Below are 24167 nucleotides of genomic sequence, written 5' to 3'. Positions count from 1 at the left end.
AGGTAAATAATTTGGGGAGACCCTAAGAGGAAGCACCTGCTATTAAGGCAATAGGTGGAAAGAAGTTTAAAGAGATTAGAAAAAAGATCAGTCACATGCTGAAAGTCTGGAGGCTTCTAGTGTTTTCAAAATTATTTTTCCTATTTCCTGAAATTGTCCTGCAATTTCTTAGGCATTCAGTTAGATGTCAGGTTAGTAGCTCTCAAATCCTTCACCTCTTCCCTATGATTTCATGACCCCTCCCGCCCCCCTGCCATTCATCTAGAAGAGGTTTGAGTTTTTGTTGCCCCCTCGGACTGAAAATGCCTCCAGTTATACAGCTCTTAAGGGAGGCATTTCTAGTAACTGCTTTATAGAATCCTTTTAAGCATACACATTCTCATGGCACAAACAATTATGGAACTTCAAATTAGCACTGCTGTGTTTATGGATTTCAATTTATCACCCAGCCGAGAAACTGCCTGTGCTGCTCTATCTTTGCAGTTTAAAACACGCTCATCATTTGTCCCTCTTGGCTGGTCTGGGGAAGCTGGGTCTGCAGTGTCTTGATCAGCTCTTTGGCAGAGCTGCTGAAAGGCAGTGGGAGGAGACTTTATCATCCATGAGCCAAAGCCAGGCCCTTCCTCCCGCTTTGGGATTGGGTACAAGCTGCCTGTTAACCATGTACCCATATTCAGGGCTTCAACACAAACTCACACAATTCTGGGAAAAGAAAAACAGTTCTAATCTATTTTTCAAGTAATAAAAATGGTATTTCTAGTTCTTAACTGTACCTGTCCTGTTTATTAAATTGGTCTCCAGTTTTTAACTACATAGGTTATTATTTTTTCCTGTAAAGGGGGAAACTAGAAAAACTAACAATTAAAAAATAGTAATCCAAGATATGTTTATTAAATAGCTAATATTTGAGAGTGAGAATACTGACCAAAATGAGAATATTGATTGCTTTCTCAACTTTTCTTTTCCAAAATTTTAAAGTGCAATTATAAAAAAGTTTATATGTTTTTTTCTTCAATATTCCCCCAAATAAAAGTATTTATTTTGAAATCTTCTGGGTGCCACTTATCTACCATAATTTGTCTTCTTTTATTCTGTTCTAAAATATAGGAGATTTTATCTCTATGTGCCCAGAATATGCTCAAAAGGCCCAAGTAGGAAATATATTACAGATGGAAGTTTTCATCTATTTTTTTTGAAAGGCTCTATTTCAATCCATATGCTCTAAGAGGATACAATGAAGCCTCTCTAGAGATTATCCCATTTGAAAGCCAGTTATCAAAAAAAGGGCAGTATTATGCTGAATAATAGGTAGCTTCCTGAATAGGCAGGACTCACTAGAGTCCGATATCTAGGTTGGGGCCCTGCTCAGTGGAATACACAAAGCTGGCGGTATTTTATAGAAATTACAAAGTTCCACAAGAAAAACCAGGTTATAGGATTACCCATGTTAGCAGTGTGGTCCTCTTCTTGATACCTGAGGTTGCTGAGGGTAATGTATGTGCACTTCTTACACCCAGCTCCTTTAGGAAAAGTTTCACAAGCAGCTAAGCATCAGCTTCACAGTTCATCATCAAGCAATTCAGAAAAGCAGTAGCAATGCAACTTCCAGAAAAAGAACTGAAATGCACTAATGGAAAAGACACAGGAGAATGCTGCTTTGTTTGAACACGGAGGTGGCAGTGGTGGTGATGGTGGTGGTGGTGGTGGTGGTGGTGGTGGTGGTGGTGGTGCTGGAGGAGGAGGAGGCAGTGTTTGGGTTGGGAACATGGTGCTTCGTACCAATGAAAAATACCATCTTGTACTCAGGACAAAGCTTCAGCCATCAGTGGCAAAGAACAGTTACAATGGACAGTTTTTACAGCATGACACCTGTTAGGACAAGTAAAAGCCCCTTCAGTTTAGATCAACAAGAGATATTAATACCGTGCATACACTGTGACATGAGCTTGGCCTTCCATGCTCAAAGAACCACCAAGCTCATTGTTACTAGAGAAGCCAGCATTCTTCCCAGTGGTATGAGTCCATGCTTTATTGACATACTGCATTCTTCTGCCATGGAGAGAAGATGAAACCAGACAGCATCTGTGAGAACCTACATGGTGGGTGCCCATCAAAATGAAAAACAGCTCATCGGCCATCAGAAGTCAACTGGGACCAAGTCAGGTGAGGCCTTCTCTACATTCCCACCTACTTCCCCACCCAGCAACACACACACACACATATCTACATATCTATAAGCTAAATTATCTTATAGATATGACATAGGTAAAGGTTTCTATCCCCATTTAAATAGATGTCTCCATTCAAAACATAAAGGCAAATCCATGGGTCGGCTGTGTAGGCTCTCCATGCAAGCTACAGTCACAGATGCGCTCTGTTTCAGTGAGACCTCTCCTCTATCTACAGTGATCCTGCTCACCCCCAAGGGCCCTGCTTCTCCCATGCACTGCCCAAAGTATAAAGCGCAGGCCTTGTCAGAAGAGCAAAGTTCATCTCCTCTTTTCCCACTTTAGTGAAATCTGGCACCACCCAGGACAATGACTTAGGATATGCTTTCACATGAAAGCTTGCAGTCTGGGGAATAGGATCACTGTATTCTAGAGGAAAGAGGTATTCCAAGTACAAATTGGTATTCAGCAGTGTTAAAAAAAAAAAAAAAAAAGACATCAGACAGTGCTCCAATAGTGCAGGAACAGAAGCTACACCATGCTTTGAGGGTAAAGACAGAACTCTGAAAACAAAGCCTTTTCTCCTAGATAGGTACATGCTGACAAGACACTGCATACAATGGAACAATGGAAAATGTTTTCCCAAACTGATTAAACAAATGACAAAAATGAGAATGAAGTCCCCAGCCTTTTCTAATTCAAATTAATTTGGTGTATTAGAAATTTTAAATAAAACATATTATTTACAGTATTAAATATACACACAGAGAGAACAGAAGGGAATTTGATTAATAATATAGGCCAAGCTGGTGAGGTTTGGTTAGTCAGGTTTTCACAGGAACCTTAGGCAGAAAGGGGAGTAAGGGTAAGGGATTTATCCATCAGCCATTCTTGGTGCTTCTGGAGCAAGCAGCCAGTGTGCGTCCTTAACTAAGGAAGACCTATCTTCGGTCTTTCTATAAATCACTGCAGGGAAAGTGAAAAATGCTTTACTTCCTACAAACTAACTTTGAAGCCCAGAAAAAAAAGGAGTTGTTAGCTTGGTTTCAAGAGCCAGAAAAGGTCATCTATGAGTAATAACAGACTGGTCACCATGCCACTGCAGGCTCCTAAGTGACCCTTCTATCATTTCCCACTTTAAGGCCAGCTATCAATCCTGATTCATAATAAAGCAGACTCACTCCCTCACAACCCCCCACACCACTACTGCCTCCACATCGCACTCAAAAGTAGAGGCAATCACTGTCCGATGCTTTTTACTCCACACACACACGTCTGCCCGGTGGTCCTTGCTCCCTCCTTAGCGTCCTTGGTCTGTGTGCTTTTCCATGTTGCGGTGATTTCTAACTACTCCTCACTCCTCAACATTCTGCAATTGCTGCACCTGGCCCCAGCAGCACACTCAAGTATCTCACAGCACGAATTTCCATGACTGCATTGGTGGCGCCGGCCCTGTAGAGTTAACCTTTTAGACTGGCTTGCAACTACTCATGGAGATCAGATATCCCGTGGCAACAGTTGATTACTTTCAAACAGAAAGCCACTCCAAGACAAATCAGAGGTACCTGATCTGGAGACTACATGAAGACGCAAATGCACTGCCTCCACTCCAAGTAACACTCAAACACCAGGCACCGAGCTGAAGGCTCGGTTTCCAGGCTACCGTGCTGTGATGGCTGTGTCAAGTGGCCAATCCACACCGAAATGATCCTGAACAAATCAGAGTCTATTCAATGTTTAAAGCTTTCAGGAAAAGAAGATTTTCTACTTCTTCCCTAGCGTCTACCAAGATGTTTAATTGCTTTCACTAGGGGTTAAAAAAAAAAGTTCCTTGTGCTTCAGGTTTCGTTTTTTTTTTCTTTTTTTCTTTTGGAGTGGTGTGCTGTTTATTTTATGAAATGAGAACTTTCTTCAAAACAAGATGCTACCTCCCCTCCTCCCAAACACACATATGGCACAACAAATCAGCATTTACCACTTCTGTTCACGGGGAAATGCTTGGAAATCTCTCTTTAGGTTACTCTAGGAAATGACAAAGCTGCCCTTTTCAAGGATATATCCAAACAGCTGGCACCAGGCCACTTTTGATCTCTGATGTCTACAACTCCAGGCCAAATCATCATAGAGATTTTGTGTGGGTCTGTGCGTGTGCTTTTTGTCATTATTTTTTAATAGAAAGAAAACTCCTATATTAAGTGTCATGCTAATTTTGGCCTAAAAGTCACAGCATCATTTTAAATTCCAACAACTGGGAGAGATGTGCACATGTGCTCACTAGAGACACCATTTTTTATTAAGTTTCACTCAATTAAACAGAAACAGATGGAATTAAACTAACAAGGAAAAAAACAGGACCAGTAAATTCTTTAATGTTGTCAGAGTAAATGTCTTTAATCACTTGCTGCTCATGGAAGTTCACTCAACGGTACCTTTCTCTCCATATGCTCTTACGGGCTTGGCTAACAGAGAACCCACATAAAACTCATCAGAGCGCTACCACTTTAAGTGGAAATGGTAGCATGCATTATTTTTAAATGACTACCTCTTTAAATTTATGCCTGAGGTTGCAATTTTTTTGAATTTTTGTAATCTGACCTTGACGATGACCTTGAGTGATAAGATATAAATAACTCCCACATGCTTAGCGTTCCAATAATGGAACACTAGGCATAAATGGCTATGGTTCAAAGAAACCAGCTCTATTACAGAGATTACCTAGAAAGACTCTTCTGCAGTTCAATCTGTAAAACGTAGTAGAAATAGAATAGACTCATACCATCAAACTAGAGGAAGGCCAGTCTTAGAACTAAGCCTGGAGAAATGTTTACAGACTATAAAAGAGAAAGTCCAGAGAGAAACAGTCTTTCTGGGGAATGTAACTCTAAGAGTTCTTGAAATTCTAGCTAATCAGAATAAGGTCCCAGGCAAAGAGAAGGGATCCAGACAGAGGCGAATAAAAGCAACATAAACCTGACAGTGAAGGGAACCCCGATTTGTTAATTTAAGGCCGGGTCTGCCTGTAACCCAATTACACACTAACAGCTACAGTTTCACCAGTCATTCTGTGCTGAAATATGGAATAACGCTTTAAGTGGAAACAGTAGATTGAAAGCATGTGAATACTGATTACAGGTATGAAACAGAGCAGTGTGCACACTCATGGCAGTTTCAACAACATTTAAAATGACAGATTGATCTTTACATTATTTCTTCCTTTAGAAATTGCTTGACAACAAAACCAAATTTTTGCTTTTGGAACCAAATTCCAGGGCTAATAACCGAAGTTGAGTTTCTGATGCACATTCAGAGCAGGCTGGACTTTGCATATTTGGTGGGAATTTTGAGAGGCTCGTGCTGTGTTTTAGTTTTGCAGGTCTAGCTTTTTTCAGCATTGCCTGGCTTAAATCTTCAAGTAAGTTCTAGAGAATAAAATCAGAATTACTTACATTTCAAGTGCAGGCCACATGGCACAATTGGGGGAGATAAATTAGAAATTCCCAAACATGAATCACACATGCAGGGAGGAATCCCGCCCGCAGACTTCCTCTAAATAAACGCCTATCTAATAAAATATTGTCAGTGGCACACAGATGACTGTTAAAGGAGCTGAAGCCATTTATTTTGAGTTCTGGAGCTCATTAAATGAATTTCTTCATCTTAAAAGAATTTCTTGCATTTTTATTTTGCCCTTGACACGCAACAGCAAAGGCAGCCACAAAAGGGTCTAAAATTTACATATTTTGACATAATATCCAACAAAAGATATTAGCGCAAGGAGGCCCTGGGCTTTAAGATTTATGTTTATACAAGGCTTGTTTTCCACTCATGGTCTTAAGACAGTATGTCACAGAGCAGCTAGTGAGTGGCTGGTATGTGAAGGCCTGGGTCCCCTGTTGAGTCAGAAGACCCCTACACTAGCCATTGTCTTAGAAAGAGTGGTTGAGAAGTCTCGGAAACCCTTTGGAAATCTGAATACATTCAGAAGTCTCTAATATCTGCTACCTAGTATCACACCCAACCCTACCTCTGGCCTTCCTCCACTCTTAGCTCAACTTCACACACACGCTTGCCCTTCTTAAGCTAGAGTGAGATCTGCAGGCTGGGTAAAGACCTGGAGGACTGGAGTCTCCCCAAAGTCAGAAGGCATGGAGGGTGGCACGGTAGATGCTGCTGGCTTTTCCTGACTGAGCTCTTCCCAGTGACAGTGGGGAGACCACATCAGCTCAGCAAACACGCTCCACCAGGCTCAAAGAATGTACAAACAGACTCTTTGGCCAATGTTATGGAATCTTTATTAGCACAGGACAAGCTCCTCTTGAGGCAAGTAGTGACTGTTCGCAGCACATCAGGATGTATGATAAACAGCCTTTAAACAAACTATAAGCACCATTAATTACACCAGGATTGCTGCTTTTGTAAATACTGGCCAAGAAGCAGAAATTGAGTTGCTTGCCTGGTACAAAGCCAACGAGGGAAAAACTCTATGAGCAACTCTTAAGAGTGAAAAATTTCGTCAATACAGAACTGAGTATACTGCCATTGATCAACTGCTCTTAAAACACTTAGATAAAAATCACTGCTGTAGGAAAAAGCAAAACAAAATAATGGTTGAAGCGTGTTTCGCTCTGGGATGCTTATATTTGAAGATTCCTGTCATAGGCTGTGTAAGTTCATACCCAGCGATCCATCGTATTTCATTATCAGACTGCTGTATAATTAGAGGGGAAAAGAAAATTCATCTGAACAAACTACTTCACAAACCACAGGATTCCACACTGGGTTCTGTTTAACTCACACTTCACTCAACACTCATATAGCAAATTGACATTCTTTCTATGTCTGAACAGATTATGCAAAAATGTGTTATAACTGCAAAACCCCCACAATATAAAAAGAAGTAGTTCTTCCCACCTATTATGGCCTGTAATTGCCTAAGTCTACTCGATCACTAGTCTCCACATCTGATTTGAATTATTAATTCATATAAGACTCTCCAAAATTAAAATACTGAATCAAAAAGCTCCTATTGCACCAAGATATCACATAGGCTAAAAAAATGAAGTCTAGAGACCAGGTTACAGTTTCAGCTTTGTCATGCAATAGCTGTATTACTTATGCAAAGTCACTTAACTTTTTCAGAACAAGAAATGAAGGTTTGCCCAGATGAACTTCTGAGGTCCCTTCCAGTTTAAAAAGTTCTGTGATTCTGTTAAATACATAAATTTAAAGCAAGACGTAAATAGACTACTTCAATGAACAACTCTCAAACGATCCAACAATGAGCTTGATTCAATCAGGCACTGAATCAAATGATTAGGAAAACCAAAAAAAAAAGTCTGTATAAAAACGGATTAAGTGTTCAGATTCTTTAAAACCGACTTCTGGACATTCATGTGGACAAATACTCATTTGTGAATGAGATGAGCCGATACCCCTCCATTTTCTATGCTGCTGCCAAATTCTACTCGGTGTCCTAAGCACGCTTGGTTCTCCCCTTGTGATCAGGTCACATGATGAGCCCAGTGAGGCCCTGGTATGGTTGCACATCAGGGAGCTATCATTGTCAGGACTCTTTTCAATAATTTTGTAGTTACTTAGGATCTAAAAATTTTATTCTACAATTTATCCTTTTCTTCCCCCCCTAAAAACAGTACCTAAGGCTGAAAAGTGCAAAACACAGGTATCAAGAAAAAGCAGTTTGTTTGTGATATTTTTCTTATTCTGCAAGCAAGCCAAAAATTTAGCTAACACTTTTACTGTATTCCACTAGATTCGAGAAGGCCTGGGTAAGAAGTGGCCCTGGCTGCCCAGGACAAACAGCTGGGAAGGCCAAGGAGCACTTCAGACCAATGAGATTAAAATCCCTAGGGTCAGGGTCCCGGCGTCACTAATTTTTAAAATATCTCAGAAAATTGCAACGTGCAGCTAAGGCAGAGAAACTTCAAGTGAAAACAAGGCTCTTTAAAATGCAGGAATGCTGGGTGAAAGGCAGTGACACTGGTGGGCAGGATTTAAAAAGAAGTCAATCTCTCTCTCCTTACACTTTCTTTTTTCTGGCTCAGAGAAACATCCAAGTATCACTATTCCCAACCGAGGACACTGTTCACAGGAGTGTGAATGGTAAGACTGTGTCTGTAAACCAACCAAGAGCAACCATGCTGGAAAACAGCCCTTCTTTGCGCCGCACACAATTCAAAGGCAGGCATTTAGTTTGTTGACCTACTGGTGACAACAGTGCCTATTTCAAGGTGTTACTCTTCCCCGCATCCTGCTCAGCAGTATTTCAGTTTCACCAAGAGATTCTGAGAGGCAAAATTGTACTTCTTAAAACATAACAATATGATCCACCAATGCAAACCTAAACCAAACCAGCAATCCCAAGTAGATTACAATTCATGAAGATTTGACAACTTTTCTAGTATTTCACAGGAAGCCTGGGAAGCAGAAATAACCCCCAATTCTTCCCATTAAAATATTCATTATTCTTGACTAAAGATTTCACCAACACAATCTCAACTAGCTATCAGTTTACATTTGGCCTTGAATAGTGTCAATTCCTCACTTCATGAGGCATGGACAAAGCAGCCCTCCTTTTAAAAAAAGGGGAGAATGGGAAACCGATCCCTTTCCTGTAATCTCAAGGATGCTTCAAACTCTCAACCAACAGGTAGGTGATCTGCATAATTGAACATACACAGAAAATTGCCATATAAATATAACACACTATACACATGATCAGATTCATAATAAAGTGTTTCTTCCTAGCCTTCAACCAGCAAAATAAATAAGTTCCTGGGAACTTGTCACTAGGACTTTCTGTTTACCTTGTCCACATCTTCTGGAAAGCAAGCCACTTATGTGAAGTTTTGTTTTTCTTAACGATTTTTAGAAGTCAGGCAGACCCTTTCAAACATGTGCCTGTCCAAAACCTCCTCTAACAAATGTAGACTACAAATGAATGTGTCACTGGAACAGATCAGCTCTAGGGAAACCCTGGTCTCGTGACCCCAGGTTGCTCGGGCTGAAGACTTGCCTCCTGGCCTCCTCACTCATCTTCCTCCGGTTCCTCACTCAAATACAGGCCACCCAAGGACCCCTGGCTTCTCAGGAGGGACGGGGAACACAGCACTGCAGGGTTACCAAACACGAGGGGCTGCCTCCCGGGGCTCAGCATCTCAGAGTCTGACTCACTGGACTCCGTCCCACTGCTGGTGGAGCCCTCGGTCACTTGCAGAGGTGCCAGTTGCCCTGCCATGCCACTGGCACACACTGACTGCACGGCAGGGACCTTGGAGGCTGCACCCACAGGGGTGGTGCCATTAGCCAGCCTTCTACCCTCGGGAGCAGCTGCACTGGCTTGCCCCCCCTTCCCACGGCCACCAAGCCCATCCATGGCCTCTGGGGTAAACGCTACCTGGCTAAGGATGAGTGGATCTGTCTCTGACTTATTGTATCTACCAGGAAGATTCCACAAGTATGGCCTTGGCGAGGTGGGGGAATAGTGTTCACAAGGAGGACCCTGGCCCGGGAGAGTGTCTTCTCCCATACTCCCCTCTCTACGGTCATGTCCATTTTCAGAAACATAGCCTTGAGACCCAGTTCTGTCCCAACTCATATTTGGACTTGAACTTCTGCTGCTGGGAGACAATGGGGTGGCCAGGGGGCTGTGACCAGCAGAGCCCTTGAACATTTCATCTATGAGAGAGCTATGCCTTGGGAGTCGAGGGCTCCCGCTCATATCAAAGGTTATGTCTGCTGAATCGTCATCAAGGAATTCTCTGGAAGGAGGCCGGGAGGACTTTGCAGAGTGCGGGGAAGCCCTATGCCTAGCCTCTCTTCGCCCCTCGTCCCTGGACAGCAGATAGACACCGCTGGTCAGATCACCCTCATAATTGTCATTTGTTTGGGACCGGGACCGGGACGCTTGTTCTCTAAGAAGGTCGTATTCACTATCTACGTCACTGCAGTCAATGAAAGGAATGGAAGTACTGCTGCCTGTGGCAGCCCGGGATGCTGGACCTGTGCTTGGCTGCGGGGGCTGAGCTTTACTCTGCTGGGTCCTATCCTTAACGACCTCCTCCTCTTCCTCTGTGGGCGCCGAGGCGGCTCCGTCCACCTGCTTGTTACCCGCGGGGCTTCTCGGCGCAGGGCTCGGGCGCGACCCCGGCTCCCCCGGGGAAACCTTCGGTTCCTTTCCTTGCTGGCAGCTCTGGCCCCCTGGAGATTCGGCACCTTCTCCAAATGTAAGGCTGGCGCTCTGCTGAGACTGGGTGGGGCGGGGAAAAGGGTGCAGAGAGATGGAGAAGAGGGAGACTGTTACTCCAAGGCTGAAATAAGAAAAGGAAAGCCAGAGCCTCCCGGAAGCTCAACACCCGAGGCCTCTGCGGCGGGAGGACTGCCCGGAAGTGCTCTGATATAACAGCAGTCAGGAAAGCACATCTGGGCGTGATCCAGAAGGTTCTTTCTGGGCGTGGCGGCTGACAGCACTGTTCCTGGCAGCACAAGCCAGGCCCGGTCTCTGCTTTCCAAGGCCCACCGACTCATGCTGGGGTTTGTTCTTTTCTTTTTTTTGGAGGGGTAGACAGGGTCTTACTCTGTCACCTAGGCTGGAGTGCAGTGGTTGCAATCACAGCTCACAGCGGCCTCAACCTCTTGGGCTCAAGCAATCCTCCCAAGTAGCTGGGACCACAGTCCTGCGCCATCATGTCCAGCTAATTAAAAAAATTTTTTTTTTTAGAGATGGGGTCTCCCTGTGTTGTCCAGGCTGGTCTTGAACTCCTGGGGTCAAGTGATCCTCCTACCTTAGCCTCCCAAGTGGCTGGGACCACAGGCATGTGCCACTACACCCGGTTAATTTTTAAATTTTTTTTATAGAGACAGGGGCCTCCCTATGTTGCCCAGGCTAGTCTTGAACTCCAGGGTCAAGTGATCCTCCTGCCCTGACCTCCCAAAGTGCTGGGATTACAGGTGCCAGCCACCACGCCTGGCTCATATTGGGCTTGTAAAGCTTCTATGGAACAAGACAGCCCTTCCAGCCCACAGGGGGTCTCCAGGGAAGGGTGGGCAGGCACATCAGGGACCCCTGAAGGCAAGTTGCCACAGTCATCAGAAAAATGACAAAGGACACTTATACTTCTCAGGGCAGCCTGGATGGGGAAAGGGGTTTTTTTGGATGCATACGATGAAACCTCCTTCATATTCTTCCCCAAGTTTCTTTTTCTCTTTTAAAGAAAGCACTGAAAACTTACCCAGAGACCAACTCCAGGGAAAATGAGCTTTTGCCACCCTCAGAGCAAGAGTGATAATGTCTCTTACTGCCAATTGTGGTCACTGCCCTGTAATACAAGCTCTGGGAACTCGCCGGTCAGTTCTGTGCCAGCAAAGGCTTCTGGCCTTGGCACCAGGCAGGAGCTACATCCATTGGTTACAAAGCGGGTCCCCATCTCTTCCCACGTGGACCCATTTAGCTGGAGAGCTGGTCTCAGCTCTGCCCACTGCAGCGATGGTTCCGCTGCTAAGCTGAGTTCTCAGTGGCTTAGAGTGCCGCATGGGAGATCAGAAGGCAGCTGAAAACACAACACACTCCAGGGTCTCTGAGCCCAGGCTGCGGGCACACGGCACAGAGCCTATGTCTGGTCAAAGCCAAGGCCCATAATCAGATTCTCATCTGCTAAAAACCCCAAAGGAAAGGACGGAGAACCAGAAATTCCACTATGAAGCCCAGGGCTCCGTGGAGGAAGTGTGGGGAAAAGCAGAGTTATCATAGGACAGCGCCATCACTGACCTGCTCCGGCACTTCCGAATTCAGTTCTGTAGGCTGTGAAGCAAGGCTCCGGACAGAATGAATCTTGCTGTGCTTCCTGGCAAAAATCACACAAGAAGGTCATTAATGTTAGGTGAGGTTTTTGTTTCTTTTTTGTTTTCAATGAAACAAAGGTCCTTTTGTGGGACGCATCAGTGCCTTCCTCAATAATGATGGTACCCAGAGCCGCCTTTACAAATGCTACTTGGAAACAGACATGCAATCATCCTTCGATAGCACTTGCATGGCCCAAGGGTTATTTACATCTTGGAGAAGTTCTCAGAAGCCCTTTTGGTAGTTTTCATGGTGCAGCTGGTGAAGAAACATTTAGCAACTGAGCAGGACCTTTCTAGTTAAGGGGAAAGTCACAGAGAAGGGAGGACGTGGCTGGGCCCTCCCGTGCTCTGAATGGCCAGCTATGGTCTAACAATATGAAATCAATTCATGTACTTTAGGTAATTATTTTCTGGATCAGTTCTGTAACAGAGGCAATTACCACTCATCCGCTCACTCCATCAAAGTGGTAAGTTCAGAGGAAAAGGCCTGCCCTCAACAGTAGAAGGAACTGACTTTAACAGCATCTTGACACGTCTCTTTCATCTCTTCCCTCTCAGTCTGCCTATTCCCCTTTTCCCTATCAAACAGGCACTCAAATGCTCAGGTCCTGAAATTCGTGAGACTGTATAAATATAGATTCTATTCCCAGATATATCCAGCTCTTCTTCAAAATACTCCAGGTTAGCACAGAAAAGCTCTAGAGATCCACATTCTGAAACAGAGAACTGGGCTACTTCTTACATGGTCTTCAAATACTAACCATTGACTGTCCAAGAAAATGATGGGATTCATCTCCACACATGCCTGCAAAAAAACCTCCTGAACATGACATTTCTGGAGACAGGGCATGAGAAAGCACCACAGAGTTGCGGTAGAAGGAAGATGCAGGGATGGCCACAGAAGCAGGTTTATTTCAGCAAAATCAAAATGAAACACTGAAATAACCTGGATGGTTCTCAATAGGGAATCAGAGAAATACAGTGCAGTATCTTCATACTACCGTATGGCCCTTAAAACAGATCTCAAAAAAAAAGTAGTATTTAAAAAGCAAGATGGGCCGGGTGTGGTGTCTCAAGCCTGTAATCCCAGCACTTTGGGAGGCCGAGATGGGTGGATCATGAGGTCAGGAGATCGAGACCATCCTGGCTAACACAGTGAAACCCCGTCTCTACTAAAAAATACAAAAAACTAGCTGGGCGTGGTGGCGGGCGCCTGTAGTCCCAGCTACTCGGGAGGCTGAGGCAGGAGAATGGCGTGAACCCCGGAGGCGGAGCTTGCAGTGAGCTGAAATCCAGCCACTGCACTCCAGCCTGGGCAACAGAGCGAGACTCCGTCTCAAAAAAAATAAATAAATAAAAATAAATAAATAAATAAAAAGCAAGATGAAGAATTATATACGAGAGTACTAATATGAATGAAAAGCACACACTCACAGCGATTCCTTTTTTTTTTGGGACAGGATCTCGCTCTGTGGCCCAGAGCTGGAGGGCAGTGGCACAATCTTGGCTCACCGCAGCCTTGACCTCCTAGGCTCAAGCAATCGTCCTACCTCAGCCTCCCAAGAAACTGGGACCACAGGCCTGCACCACCACATCCACCTCATTTCTTTCCTTTTTTTTTTTTTTTTTAGGTAGAGATGAGGTTTCGTCATGTTACCCAGGCTGGTCTCAAACTCCTGAGCTCAAGTGATCCACCCACTTCGGCATCCCAAAGTGTTGGGATTACAGGCATATGCCATAGTGCCTGGCCTCCACAGCAATTCTACACACTCTTTTTGGATGCAGTAAGATGCATACAGAAAGAAGCCTAAATTTGGCAGCTGCCTCCGAGGAGGGGAGAAGGGAAATTACTAGAGCTGGTGGTTCACGGGGTTTTGCCACGTCTGTAACGAGAGCTGCAAATAAAAGAAGAAGAAAAAACAACCCCAGAAACAAATGTGTCCAGCTGTTAATGGCTGTTAATTCTAAGTAGTAAGAATCTGGGTGTTTGCTGACTTCTCTGTACTTTATTATAATTTTTTAAATGTATGAAAACGAAAAAAGGTTTTTAAAAACCCTACATGCACTAACTAGTGCTCGAGGCCCCATGCTTTGTTCCTTTACCCTCCTCAGGTTCTGCTGCTCCGTCCTGGAGCACTGGGCTCAGGAGCTGGCTGGCCAGAAGCTGCTTAGCAGCTATGAGACCTGGGCTACTTATTTAACCTGTTGGGGACTCAGTGGCTCCATCTTTACAAAGGGAATAAAAGAACACTGACCTCACACAGCTGAGGTGAAGACTCAATGAGTTCACACAGGCCTAGTGCTTGGAACAGCCTGGCACACACTAAGGGCTTTAAGTGTTTGATAACAACAACAACAGCAATAATAAATCCTGCTTCTGGCTGAGCATGGTGGCTCTTGCCTGTAATCCCAGCACTTTGGGAGGCCAAGGCGGGAAGATAGCTTGAGTCCAAGAGTTTGAGACCAGCCCTGGCAACACAGGGAGACCTCATCTCTACAAAACATTAGCTACAAGTGGTGGTGGGCACCTGTGGTCCCAGCTACTCAGGAGGCTGAGGTGGGAGGACTGATCGAGTCCCAGAGGCTAAAGCTGCAGTGGGCTGTGATCACACCGCTGCACTCTAGCCTGGGTGACAGAGTGAGACCCTGTTTCGAGAAAAAATTAGCTACAAGTGGTGGTGGGCACCTGTGGTCCCAGCTACTCAGGAGGCTGAGGTGGGAGGACTGATCGAGTACCAGAGGCTAAAGCTGCAGTGGGCTGTGATCACACCGCTGCACTCTAGCCTGGGTGACAGAGTGAGACCCTGTTTCGAGAAAAAAAAAAAAATCCTGTTTCTGTTCATCCAGATTTACTTAATTAAAAAGTTCACAGACATACTTTCAGTACAAATCCCAAAATATTGAAGGACTCACCACTGAGCTAGTTTTTATGACACTTCATTCCCCGTGGTGATATCCTGAGCCCTTCTCTCCTTCTCCTTACTAATGTCCTCTCCCGCCTCCCCTGGTCCTCTCGTCTGTTCTCATCTCACTCTCCAGGGCATGCCCCTGAGCTCTAAAACCTTCATCTCTAACACTGGACTTGCTGAGGGTGACTGAGACTGTCATTTACAACTCAAGGGACACCAAGTCTGAAGTCTGGGTGAAGAAATATTTAGCAGCAACAAACATTACCTGGCGAGTCTGAGCCTTCTCAGACTAGAAGCAGCATCGAAGCTTCTCTTACCTTTCAAACTGCACCTTCTTATGTCCTCCTTCTTTAACATAGTCGAGAACCTGCTTCTGAGTCCGACCACTGAAACAGAGACCACAACAGGGAAGGGGAGAAATACCAAGGCATTCTCATTTAAACACGCAAATGATACTCCCGAGGCTTCACTTTCCCTCCTTCCCTAACTGGGAGAGATGCAGAATTTCTTGGCTAGCCAGGACTAAAAGCAATCCCAACAGACTTTGTATTTTTGGGTCCATTCAGTCTCTTGATATTTTCCTTGAATATACAAAAAAAATGTTCAATTAACTAAGCCCACTTGATAACTGTGTTTGGTTACTAAGCAACCATCCCAAGAGCGTGTACCTTTCATGAAGGCAGGGATCACTGGGCTCAGCGCCTGGAACAGTGTTTGACACATGGCAGACAATGATTTGTTAAAAATGAATGGAAAAGTTAACTAATAACGTGCAAGTCCACATATTCTATGAAGCAACACCAAATGTTAATAAGACATTTGTACCTCTACAGAGAGAGGAAATCCTTTCTGAGTTAGAGACTCCCGCTAGGCGTTTACCAGGACTGGGTGGCTTTGCCTAGTGCCTCTCTGCTGCTCAAACAGAGCCCACTGGGATTACCACGCAAGCGCCCCCGCGTGGCCACAGCTCCCGGAGGCCGATGAGCGTTCACCTCCCCTACCTGCTGCGTGTCACAGCAGCTGTGAGAGGCAAGAGGAAAAACGCGCGCCCAGTCAATGGAGGCACGAAGTGGCGACCTCACCTGAACCGAAATGACGACCCCCGGCTGAAGAGGACGGGCTTGGGCTTTGGTTTGGGCTCTTCACAAAGTCTGAAGAAGGCATGATGCTCAACGCAGATCTTCCAGAAGGACTTGCAGAAATCCCGACTGGCCATCAGGAATTCCAAGGTATCCTGGTACGCACTCTAAAAAGGGAAAATACAACGTTGGTTTTTTCCATTACCCACAGATACGTCACTGAAACAGGAGAAAAGGGGCAGAACACAGCTTTGTCCAATGAAGTTTTCGCTGTGTATTTTATTATAGCACGACCATGAGCGCGAAGACTTACTAAACTCTAGTTATTCTTAAGGACAAGATGCAGTCCCTAGTCCATCATTTTCTTCCCCAGAGAATCTCTTAGATGAGTAACAGAAACGGTCACGTGGCTTCGATGGAAGGGACACCATCTTTTGACAGATATCATGTACAAATTATGTTTACTTTGCTTACATTTCCTTGAAAAACAAAACCCAAATACTGGAAGTCCCTTCCTGCCTCCTTAAAATCACTGAAATTCAACATTCATCCTCTTCCTCACATTTGTGTCAACATTGGCTCTTACGTGGTTTCTCTGTAAAGTCGCCCATGACTCCGGGCTCCAGGCCACCCCAGGAACTACAGAGAAAATGAAATTTTTTTTTCTGGAGCACAGAAGTATCACTCTCGGCTGAAAAAAATCATGCCCTTTGATTCTGGAAAGGGGATATGGAAATTGCTTGCTCCCAATTGAAGTGGCCATATTATATAAACCAAAGTTACTACCGTCCTTAGCATTCCCAGCAGTTCCAACTATTTTGGGGGATCTCACAGTTATGGGTGGACCCAATTTACAAACAAGCTGTGCTGCAGTCCTTTATTTATAAGGCAGCTTTCTGGAACTCCAGTGAGTTTTTCCATGGAAAACCATTTAAAATGGGTATATGCTTCCCAGGTTGGGCCATGAAAGCCTGCTGAACCCAGATTGTACCTAAACTGTAAGCCTGATTGCCATTTATCATCTTCTTTGCTATGGGAAAAAGAACTCTACATGCTGGTTGGGGACAGACGCCCAGGGCACATAACCCACCTCCTCCGTCACCATTTCCGGCAGACAAAGAAGAGGCTGCTCCTCCCTTCCCGTCCCAGTCCTGGTGTGGGTCACAGCGTTAGGTGTGTTGTGGGAAGTAAGTGGGGAAGGAGACCTAATTAGCCCATGCAAATGAGTTCCACTGGGGGCTCAGGGCCTCCAGCAGGGATTGGGGAAGTCAGTCTATGCCTGGGGTAGGGCAGGATACTGAATGGGGTCTCCAGGTGTAGCCTGGGGCTGGATGCGCAGCAACAGCACAGCCCAGGTTGTTTGTCAGGAGGGGCTGCCTGGATTTGTGCAGGGAAATGACCCTCTCCCCAGGTACACATTCGTGTACCTCCTTTATGCTCTCTGTTTACCAATGATGGCAGCCCTAGAGTTACCAACCATTTGGATACATCTGTCCTGGAGACGCTCGGCGTTCATGTGGACCAAAGCACCTGGGTGGCACTGGCCACAGGTTCAGCGGAAGCCCTGCCAAGTGCAGACCTCCACCCTTTGCAAGACACATGCCATCCCATGGCTCAATGGGTCCCCTCTCCCACCGGGACCACTTACATTGGCATCTGGCCGGAGCTTGATGAGAAAGCGTTTCCTCTTGAAACTCAGCTTCCGCACCTTGGCCCAGTTGAAGGCATTGATCTTAGTGAAACCCTAAAAAGAAAGACAGTAGCAGTGAGCCAGGAAATGCATAACAAGCAACTTATGAGTTGCTCTGCTTTGCTTATGGGAGCTAAAGGAAGAGGGCTGGCAGGCGATTGCTCAGTCGAGATGCCTTTTGCAGAGAACTCACAGGATCTGTGGCTATCGGATGATACCTGTTCCTGGATCATTATTTCTCACTAATTACAGGATTTTGGCATTCAAACTAAGTCTACCTCTAAGGAGAGAGGAAACTAGCCAAGGTAATGATGAGAAGAAAGATAAATAGAAATAAAAACCATGACAACCACCACAATCATTAGCTGCCAGAACTTATGAAGTGCCAGGTACCATCCTGAGGGCTTTATACACCGTATCTTAACAACCCTTATATGATAAAACCCAGCAAGATGGATTTATTATTTTCATTTTATAGACACGGAAACTGCAACATGGATATATTTTAATTTGCCGCAAATGACACATTTAATGTGGCAGAAAGAGACTTCCAAGCACACGCCTTCCTGGCAGCTATGGTTAACATTCAGCAGGTCTGCAGTCAACTCCCTGCTTCCTCTACGCTGGTCTGGTTCCTGGGCCCATCAAGCTTCCAACAGCACCGGCAGAAGTGAGGGTGGGAGGCCAGGCCGGCCGTGTGTCTTCAAGGCCAGCACAGTCTCTGGGCGGGGCTCACACATCCTCATCCTGTGTGGCAGCCGGGTAGTCACCGTCTCCAACCAAGGTGGAGAAACAATGGGGAGCTGCTGGATACCAACTCCCATCTGCCCAGTCTCAGCTGAAATTAGAATTCCTCTGGAGCCCACTGGAACACCAGGCCTGTTCATTCAACGTGGCAAGAAAGAAGCAATGGGGCACTGGCAAGAAGGTGGGTTCCGAGACACAGGCTTTGTAGGTGACTACGTTAGCCAGGTATTCCCAATACTTAGGGTTGTGTCAAACACAATCAAAGCACATTAATTCAATTGTTAGACACTTCTTTTCCTTCTTAATACTTTTTAGAAATGGTTCAGGGTTGTGATTTGAAATTTAATGATAGTACTGAAAACTCCACTTGGTTTTATTGTTCATCTTTTTTGAGACAGTCTTGCTCTGTCACCCAGGCTGGAGCGCAGTGGTGCGATCTTGGCTCACTGCAACCTTTGCTTCCCAAATTCAAGTGATTCTCCTGCCTCAGCCTCCCAAGCAGCTGGGATTACAGGTGCATGCCATCACGCCCAGCTAATTTTTGTATTTTTAGTAGAGACGTGGTTTCACCATGTTGGCCAGGCTGGTCTTGAATTCCTGACCTCAGGTGATCCACCTGCCTCAGACTCCCAAAGTGCTGGGATTACAGGCGTGAGCCACCGCGCCCGGCCTATTGTTGTTTCTCTTATCAGGTACTCAGAGGCTACGCATGCAGGTCAAAAACTGTCGAGAAAAAATCCGCCTTGAATACCACACTGCTCTCACAATGTCACTCCCTACCACCTGATAGGAAGCCGGCTTAACTCTTCTTGGGATGTGATTCTGTAATAATTATGCCGTCATAAACTTCTGGTGCATGAACACAGAATCACTGGAACTCTTTTGGTAAAAGATGAGGGGGAAATATATGCAAACCTGGAAGAGCTCAAAAAAGGGTTTTAGGTCCTGAACACATTTACAACTTCATAACTGGGTGAAATCTGATCCCATTTCATGACAAGGGCAGGTGCTTTCTCTATATCCATTTGAAACTAAAAGCACAGGTTACCCACTTGTGTTGAAAAGGAATGTACTGAACCGCCTTTTGGGGGTGAATATGTTCATTCTGCTGGTTTTGTTGGGAGTTTTACAGGATATACACATATACAATAAAATCCTACTGAACTATGCACTTCAAGTGTGTGCACTTTATTGTATGTCAGCAATACTTCAATAAGGCTATTAAGACAGAAGTAATGATCAATTAAACAGTCCAAAAGCAGAATGATCAACAGAGCACACCTTTTAGAGTGCAGAGAATCACTATGTCCTTAAGTAGAATACAAATAAGAATTCAAGTGCAGTATGTGTTGTGCTACAAAACTGCAAGAATGTGGCTTTTATGAATTTATAAAACTGCTGTATCTTAAAAGTGTGCCTAACACTCTTTAAGTATATCTGAAGTCCCAACCAAACAAGCTGGCTCAACCCAAACTGGGTTAGGGGGTGGAAAAAAGGATCACATTACAGCAAAGTATCATCGTAAGAGTGAAAAAGGTGTTTATTCGGGGACCTAAAGTCTCGATTCCATTACACTGTGTTCTAAAGTGTAGGTCCACAGAGAGCTACATGCTTCTGTGATGCTACAAAGTCAATAAAACCAAACAAATCTGTAATATGGATTCCCCAAACAGGGCAAAGGTAAGTGAAATAGAATCTGGGAGCTGAGGGCCTGGGAAACAGAAAGCCTGAGATGAGGTTAATTTTTCTTTGCTCGCCGAAAAATAACGATCAGAGGTCTTGGCCCACTGAATATGAATCAGAGTTGAAGGGCCAGCTCTTCTCTCTCTATCACCGAGGGAAGCGGGCGGTGTTCTCAAGGCTCTCACCTGAAACACTAGAATTCCCGTGTTGGCAACGGCCAGATTGATCTTCGTGCCTTCCCTGTCCTTGGCCGGGTGCAACCGGATTCCATACATCTCTAGCCGACGGGCAATCTCTAGGAGCTGGAAATCTGATTCTGCTGGTGTTTGTCCACTGACAAAACAAAAATTAAAGAGAAAGGCCAGGAGATTTGAATTCCCTGTGTCTGTTAATTTGAGATTAAGAAGCTTCTCTTGGGAAATAAAAAGGCATTTCATCACAAACACTGGGGCTACCTGATCAGATGACACCCAACCTCCCATTCACTGTAACCCAAAGACTAGCAGCTGGACAAAAGCTCCATTGCCATGGAACATAAAACCCCAAAAGTCTCCAGACTCAGCCAGTTTTTGTTTTTTTTTGGGGGGGGGGGAATCTCAAAGAGTTTCCTTTAAGGTCACATTAAAGCAAAACACCACTGTGTTAAAACAAGATTTTAGTTGCTTTCAATAACCGAAACCTGCAAAAATAGTTCAAGAGAACACTTTTTCATATGGCCGTCAGGCTCCAATGCTTCCTTAAAACAACAACAAAAAGCACCATGAGTCCTTTGGAAATGTTTTATTAATCCAAACAAAAACAAAAATGGAGATGCTATGAAGGTTCTGGATTTTTATGATACTCTGACCTTGTCCCAAGGTGACCACGTCCCTTTCCCAATTTCTCATTAGGATGATAACTGGATGGACCTTTGCTCTTACTTTCTCTTCTGTTCCAAAGCCTGGGCATCCTTAAACTCCAGGCTTCAGTGGGTGACCTGTGCTTCTGAGAGCCCAGGATGAATCACCACATCCCACTGAGCCTCTGTGATCATTTCCCCTCACCCTTAGTGTTTTTCTCCACCATAGCTTCTGTGGGGGGTGGCTGGGATGTACACCCATGTAGGCTGGAGGCAGAGAGAACCGGCTCAGGGGAGTGTGGAGCCAAGAATGAGACTTACATGTGGTTATGGTGAAACTCCACAATTTTGTCCTCTAGTGCGTCTTGCTGAGGTATGTATTTATTTTTTGCTAAGTGCTCTCTGTCCAAGGCTTCATCAAAATCCCCAATCTCAGCTAAAAAGAAACAGAAAGAAAAACAGGTCACGTAGGAAGGACGCTTCCCAGTTTGTCAATATTCCCCTGCTAGCCAAACAAGCTAGCAGACAAGAGAAGGTGAGTCCAGTTGGTGGGAACGTCAGAAGGGTCAGATCTCAGAAACCGGATGCGAGGATACATTTATCAACTGTGGTGACGTGAGAAGACAGTTTTCACTCCTCCTCATCTCTAACAGTCGGAAAGAAGCTTCAAGGCCAGGCGCAGTAGCTCACCTCTGTAATCTCAGCACTTTGGAAGTTCAGGGCGGGCGGATCACTTGAGGTCAGGAGTTCGAGATCAGCCTGGGCAACATGGCAAAACCTCATCTCTACCAAAAATACAAACATTAGCTGGGCGTGGTGGGGGGCACCTGTAATCCCAGCTCCCGGGGAGGCTGAGGCAGAAGAATCGCTTGAACCTGAGAGGTACAGGTTGCAGTGAGCCAAGATCATGCCACTGCATGGTAGCCTGGGCGACAGAGCAAGACTCCGTGTCCACAAAAAAAAAAAACCTCAGAATCATCCATCTTCAGCCATACCTGCTCCCGATTTTTCTTTTCTCCCCATCCGCCTGGGGAGGTTCTTGGCAGTAAATTCTATACATGTGGGTGATAACCGTATGACCTCCTAACAAGCCCTGAAACTTCAGACTCTGTAAAAATCAAAGTGAAACTTATATATTAGCAATGACTAGTGCAAAACCCAAATGCTTTATCATGTAGAGAAAGGAGGATTGTCAGTGGGTGCAAAGGTAGATAATCCAACGCTTAAAAAATTATGAGTTTATTAAACTTTTCGTCGTCTTGTCAGAAATACCAGATCAGATTGCAAAGTCTTACACGTTTTTATCTATGAGAAATATGATTCTCACATAACCTTGTTTTCTCGCATAACCTCAAGATAGTCCTCAATACTGCTGGAATGTGGAAAGGAAAGGATAGAGCTTTAAAATCAGACTTGCGCCTTAACAACACTAGCTCAAGGTCAGTGTGTACACCCACTGTTACACCTCTGAGACAGTAAACCTTTTCACCTCTTTCTTTGTATCACATATACTGTAAAACAAGCTTAATAAAAAATAGCCTAATGACCAGAGCCCAGCTGTTTCCATAAAAACCAAGGGAACTGTTGCTATGAAACTCACCTTTCATTCTGTCACATGAAGCAGCTTGTCACACCTAGGGCAATGCACTCCAATAATCAAGCAGGACATGGCCTGGGTGTTGTCATCAATCATACCCACTGAGGATATCTGTTTTGCCCAAAGCCATGCCACCACACCTGGCAGCAGCTGGGGCGCTGGAAGAACCCCTCCCTTACTTGCTTCCTCATCATCTGAAAGACCAACAACACTATTTCCTAATTGCCTTTTCTGGACTGATTTCTCTCTTCCTAAATAGAGTAAAACTGCCACCCTCCATCACAGAAAATAGCACAGAAATGGGGGCATGCCTGGTCATACTGCCATCATTATCTGTCGCCTTGACAATAGAGGGCCTGGCTTCTCTGCAATTCCTTCTATCTGGTCCCAAGGAAATGCAGTTGATGCTCATTATTCGAGGCAGTTGTGATCTATAAGGTTCCCATAAACACTGAATTAGCCATTCCTGAATCATTTCTCCTAGGGGAAATACGGGGTGAGGTTCCTACAGTAGTCTTGAAACAACATTTTAGTTAACTGGCCGTGTCTTATGTGTGTTTCTGTTGAAAGCCATCTTAAATACACATTGCCAATTTCTTCACACTGAGCTCATGGCCAAGAGCAGCGGAACTCATGCCTGAACGCCGCTTACCTAACACACATTTGCTCTATCAGGCAGATGGCACAGCACGTGGGGACACAAGACAGCGCTTCAGCACAACGCCTGGGGACTGTTTCAAACAGTGAAATCACCAACAATACGCACAAAAATGCGAGAAGTGTGGCACTAAATAGACCATAAAAAGGATACTTATTAACAGTACGAGAAAAAAACCAGAAGGCAGCACTTTGCCTCATTTGACCTCCACTAGGAATGCACATCAGGTGACTACAATTTTTCACCATCCTGGGCATATCCACAAATGACCGTGAAAGCACATGACTGTTCATTTGGGGGCTACAAGTAAATAAGCAAATCTGCGAAGACAGAATCTGAGAATAATGAGCTTTGACTGTCTATGGAGGAGTTCCTTAAATCCAAAATGTCCTGTGAGTTTTATGTTTGGGTTTCTTAATTCCTATGATTCTCAGAACACACTCTTTCCCATCATTCTATATAGAGATAGCCAAATGCTCCAGTTAATCCTTTGGCATCAGGGTGGGGACACCTAATTCTATTTTCTTCTGGGTCGCTTGTCTTTTCTTGCCCTCCTGTCATTCCACAGTGACATGACTATGAAACTTATTTGCTCCTCACATCTCTCCTCTTTGAAATATGGAAATAGGCTGCTCCTTAAATTTCTGGAATTTGAAGACAGACACATACTGAAGATCTGACTTCCTTTTATTTTTTCTGAGACAGGGTCTTGCTCTGTCACCCAGGCTGGGGTGCGGTGGAGCGATCATGGCTCACTGCAGCCTTGACTTCTGGGTTCAAGTGACCCTCCCATCTCAGCTTCCCAAGTACCTGGGACTACCGCCACACACCACACCTGGCTAATTTTTTTTTTTTTTTTTTGGGTAGAGACAGGCTCTCACTATGTTGCCCAGGCTGGTCTTGAACTCTTGGCCTCAAGCTAATTTTGTTTTTGTAGACA

At 44.9% G+C, this 24167-nt stretch overlaps 1 protein-coding gene across 2 annotated transcripts in view; it reads right to left on the bottom strand.

Annotated features, from left to right (window-relative positions):
- Positions 1 to 24167, bottom strand: part of FARP1 (FERM, RhoGEF (ARHGEF) and pleckstrin domain protein 1 (chondrocyte-derived)) — a 236731-nt gene that overhangs the window by 44962 nt on the left and 167602 nt on the right. For both annotated transcript variants that reach the window (XM_011933812.1, XM_011933813.1), the window contains exons 6-12: positions 21294 to 21408; positions 20320 to 20467; positions 17663 to 17758; positions 16018 to 16181; positions 15253 to 15321; positions 11953 to 12028; positions 10188 to 10434 (exon numbers count right to left, since the gene is read on the bottom strand). In XM_011933812.1, the coding sequence (XP_011789202.1) occupies positions 10188 to 10434; positions 11953 to 12028; positions 15253 to 15321; positions 16018 to 16181; positions 17663 to 17758; positions 20320 to 20467; positions 21294 to 21408 (915 nt within the window). The remainder of the gene's footprint in view (positions 1 to 10187; positions 10435 to 11952; positions 12029 to 15252; positions 15322 to 16017; positions 16182 to 17662; positions 17759 to 20319; positions 20468 to 21293; positions 21409 to 24167) is intronic.

Source organism: Colobus angolensis, unplaced genomic scaffold (assembly GCF_000951035.1).
Source record: "Colobus angolensis palliatus isolate OR3802 unplaced genomic scaffold, Cang.pa_1.0 Scaffold13, whole genome shotgun sequence".
Classification (NCBI taxonomy): domain Eukaryota; kingdom Metazoa; phylum Chordata; class Mammalia; order Primates; family Cercopithecidae; genus Colobus; species Colobus angolensis.
This window is presented reverse-complemented; position numbering and strand designations above follow the sequence as displayed.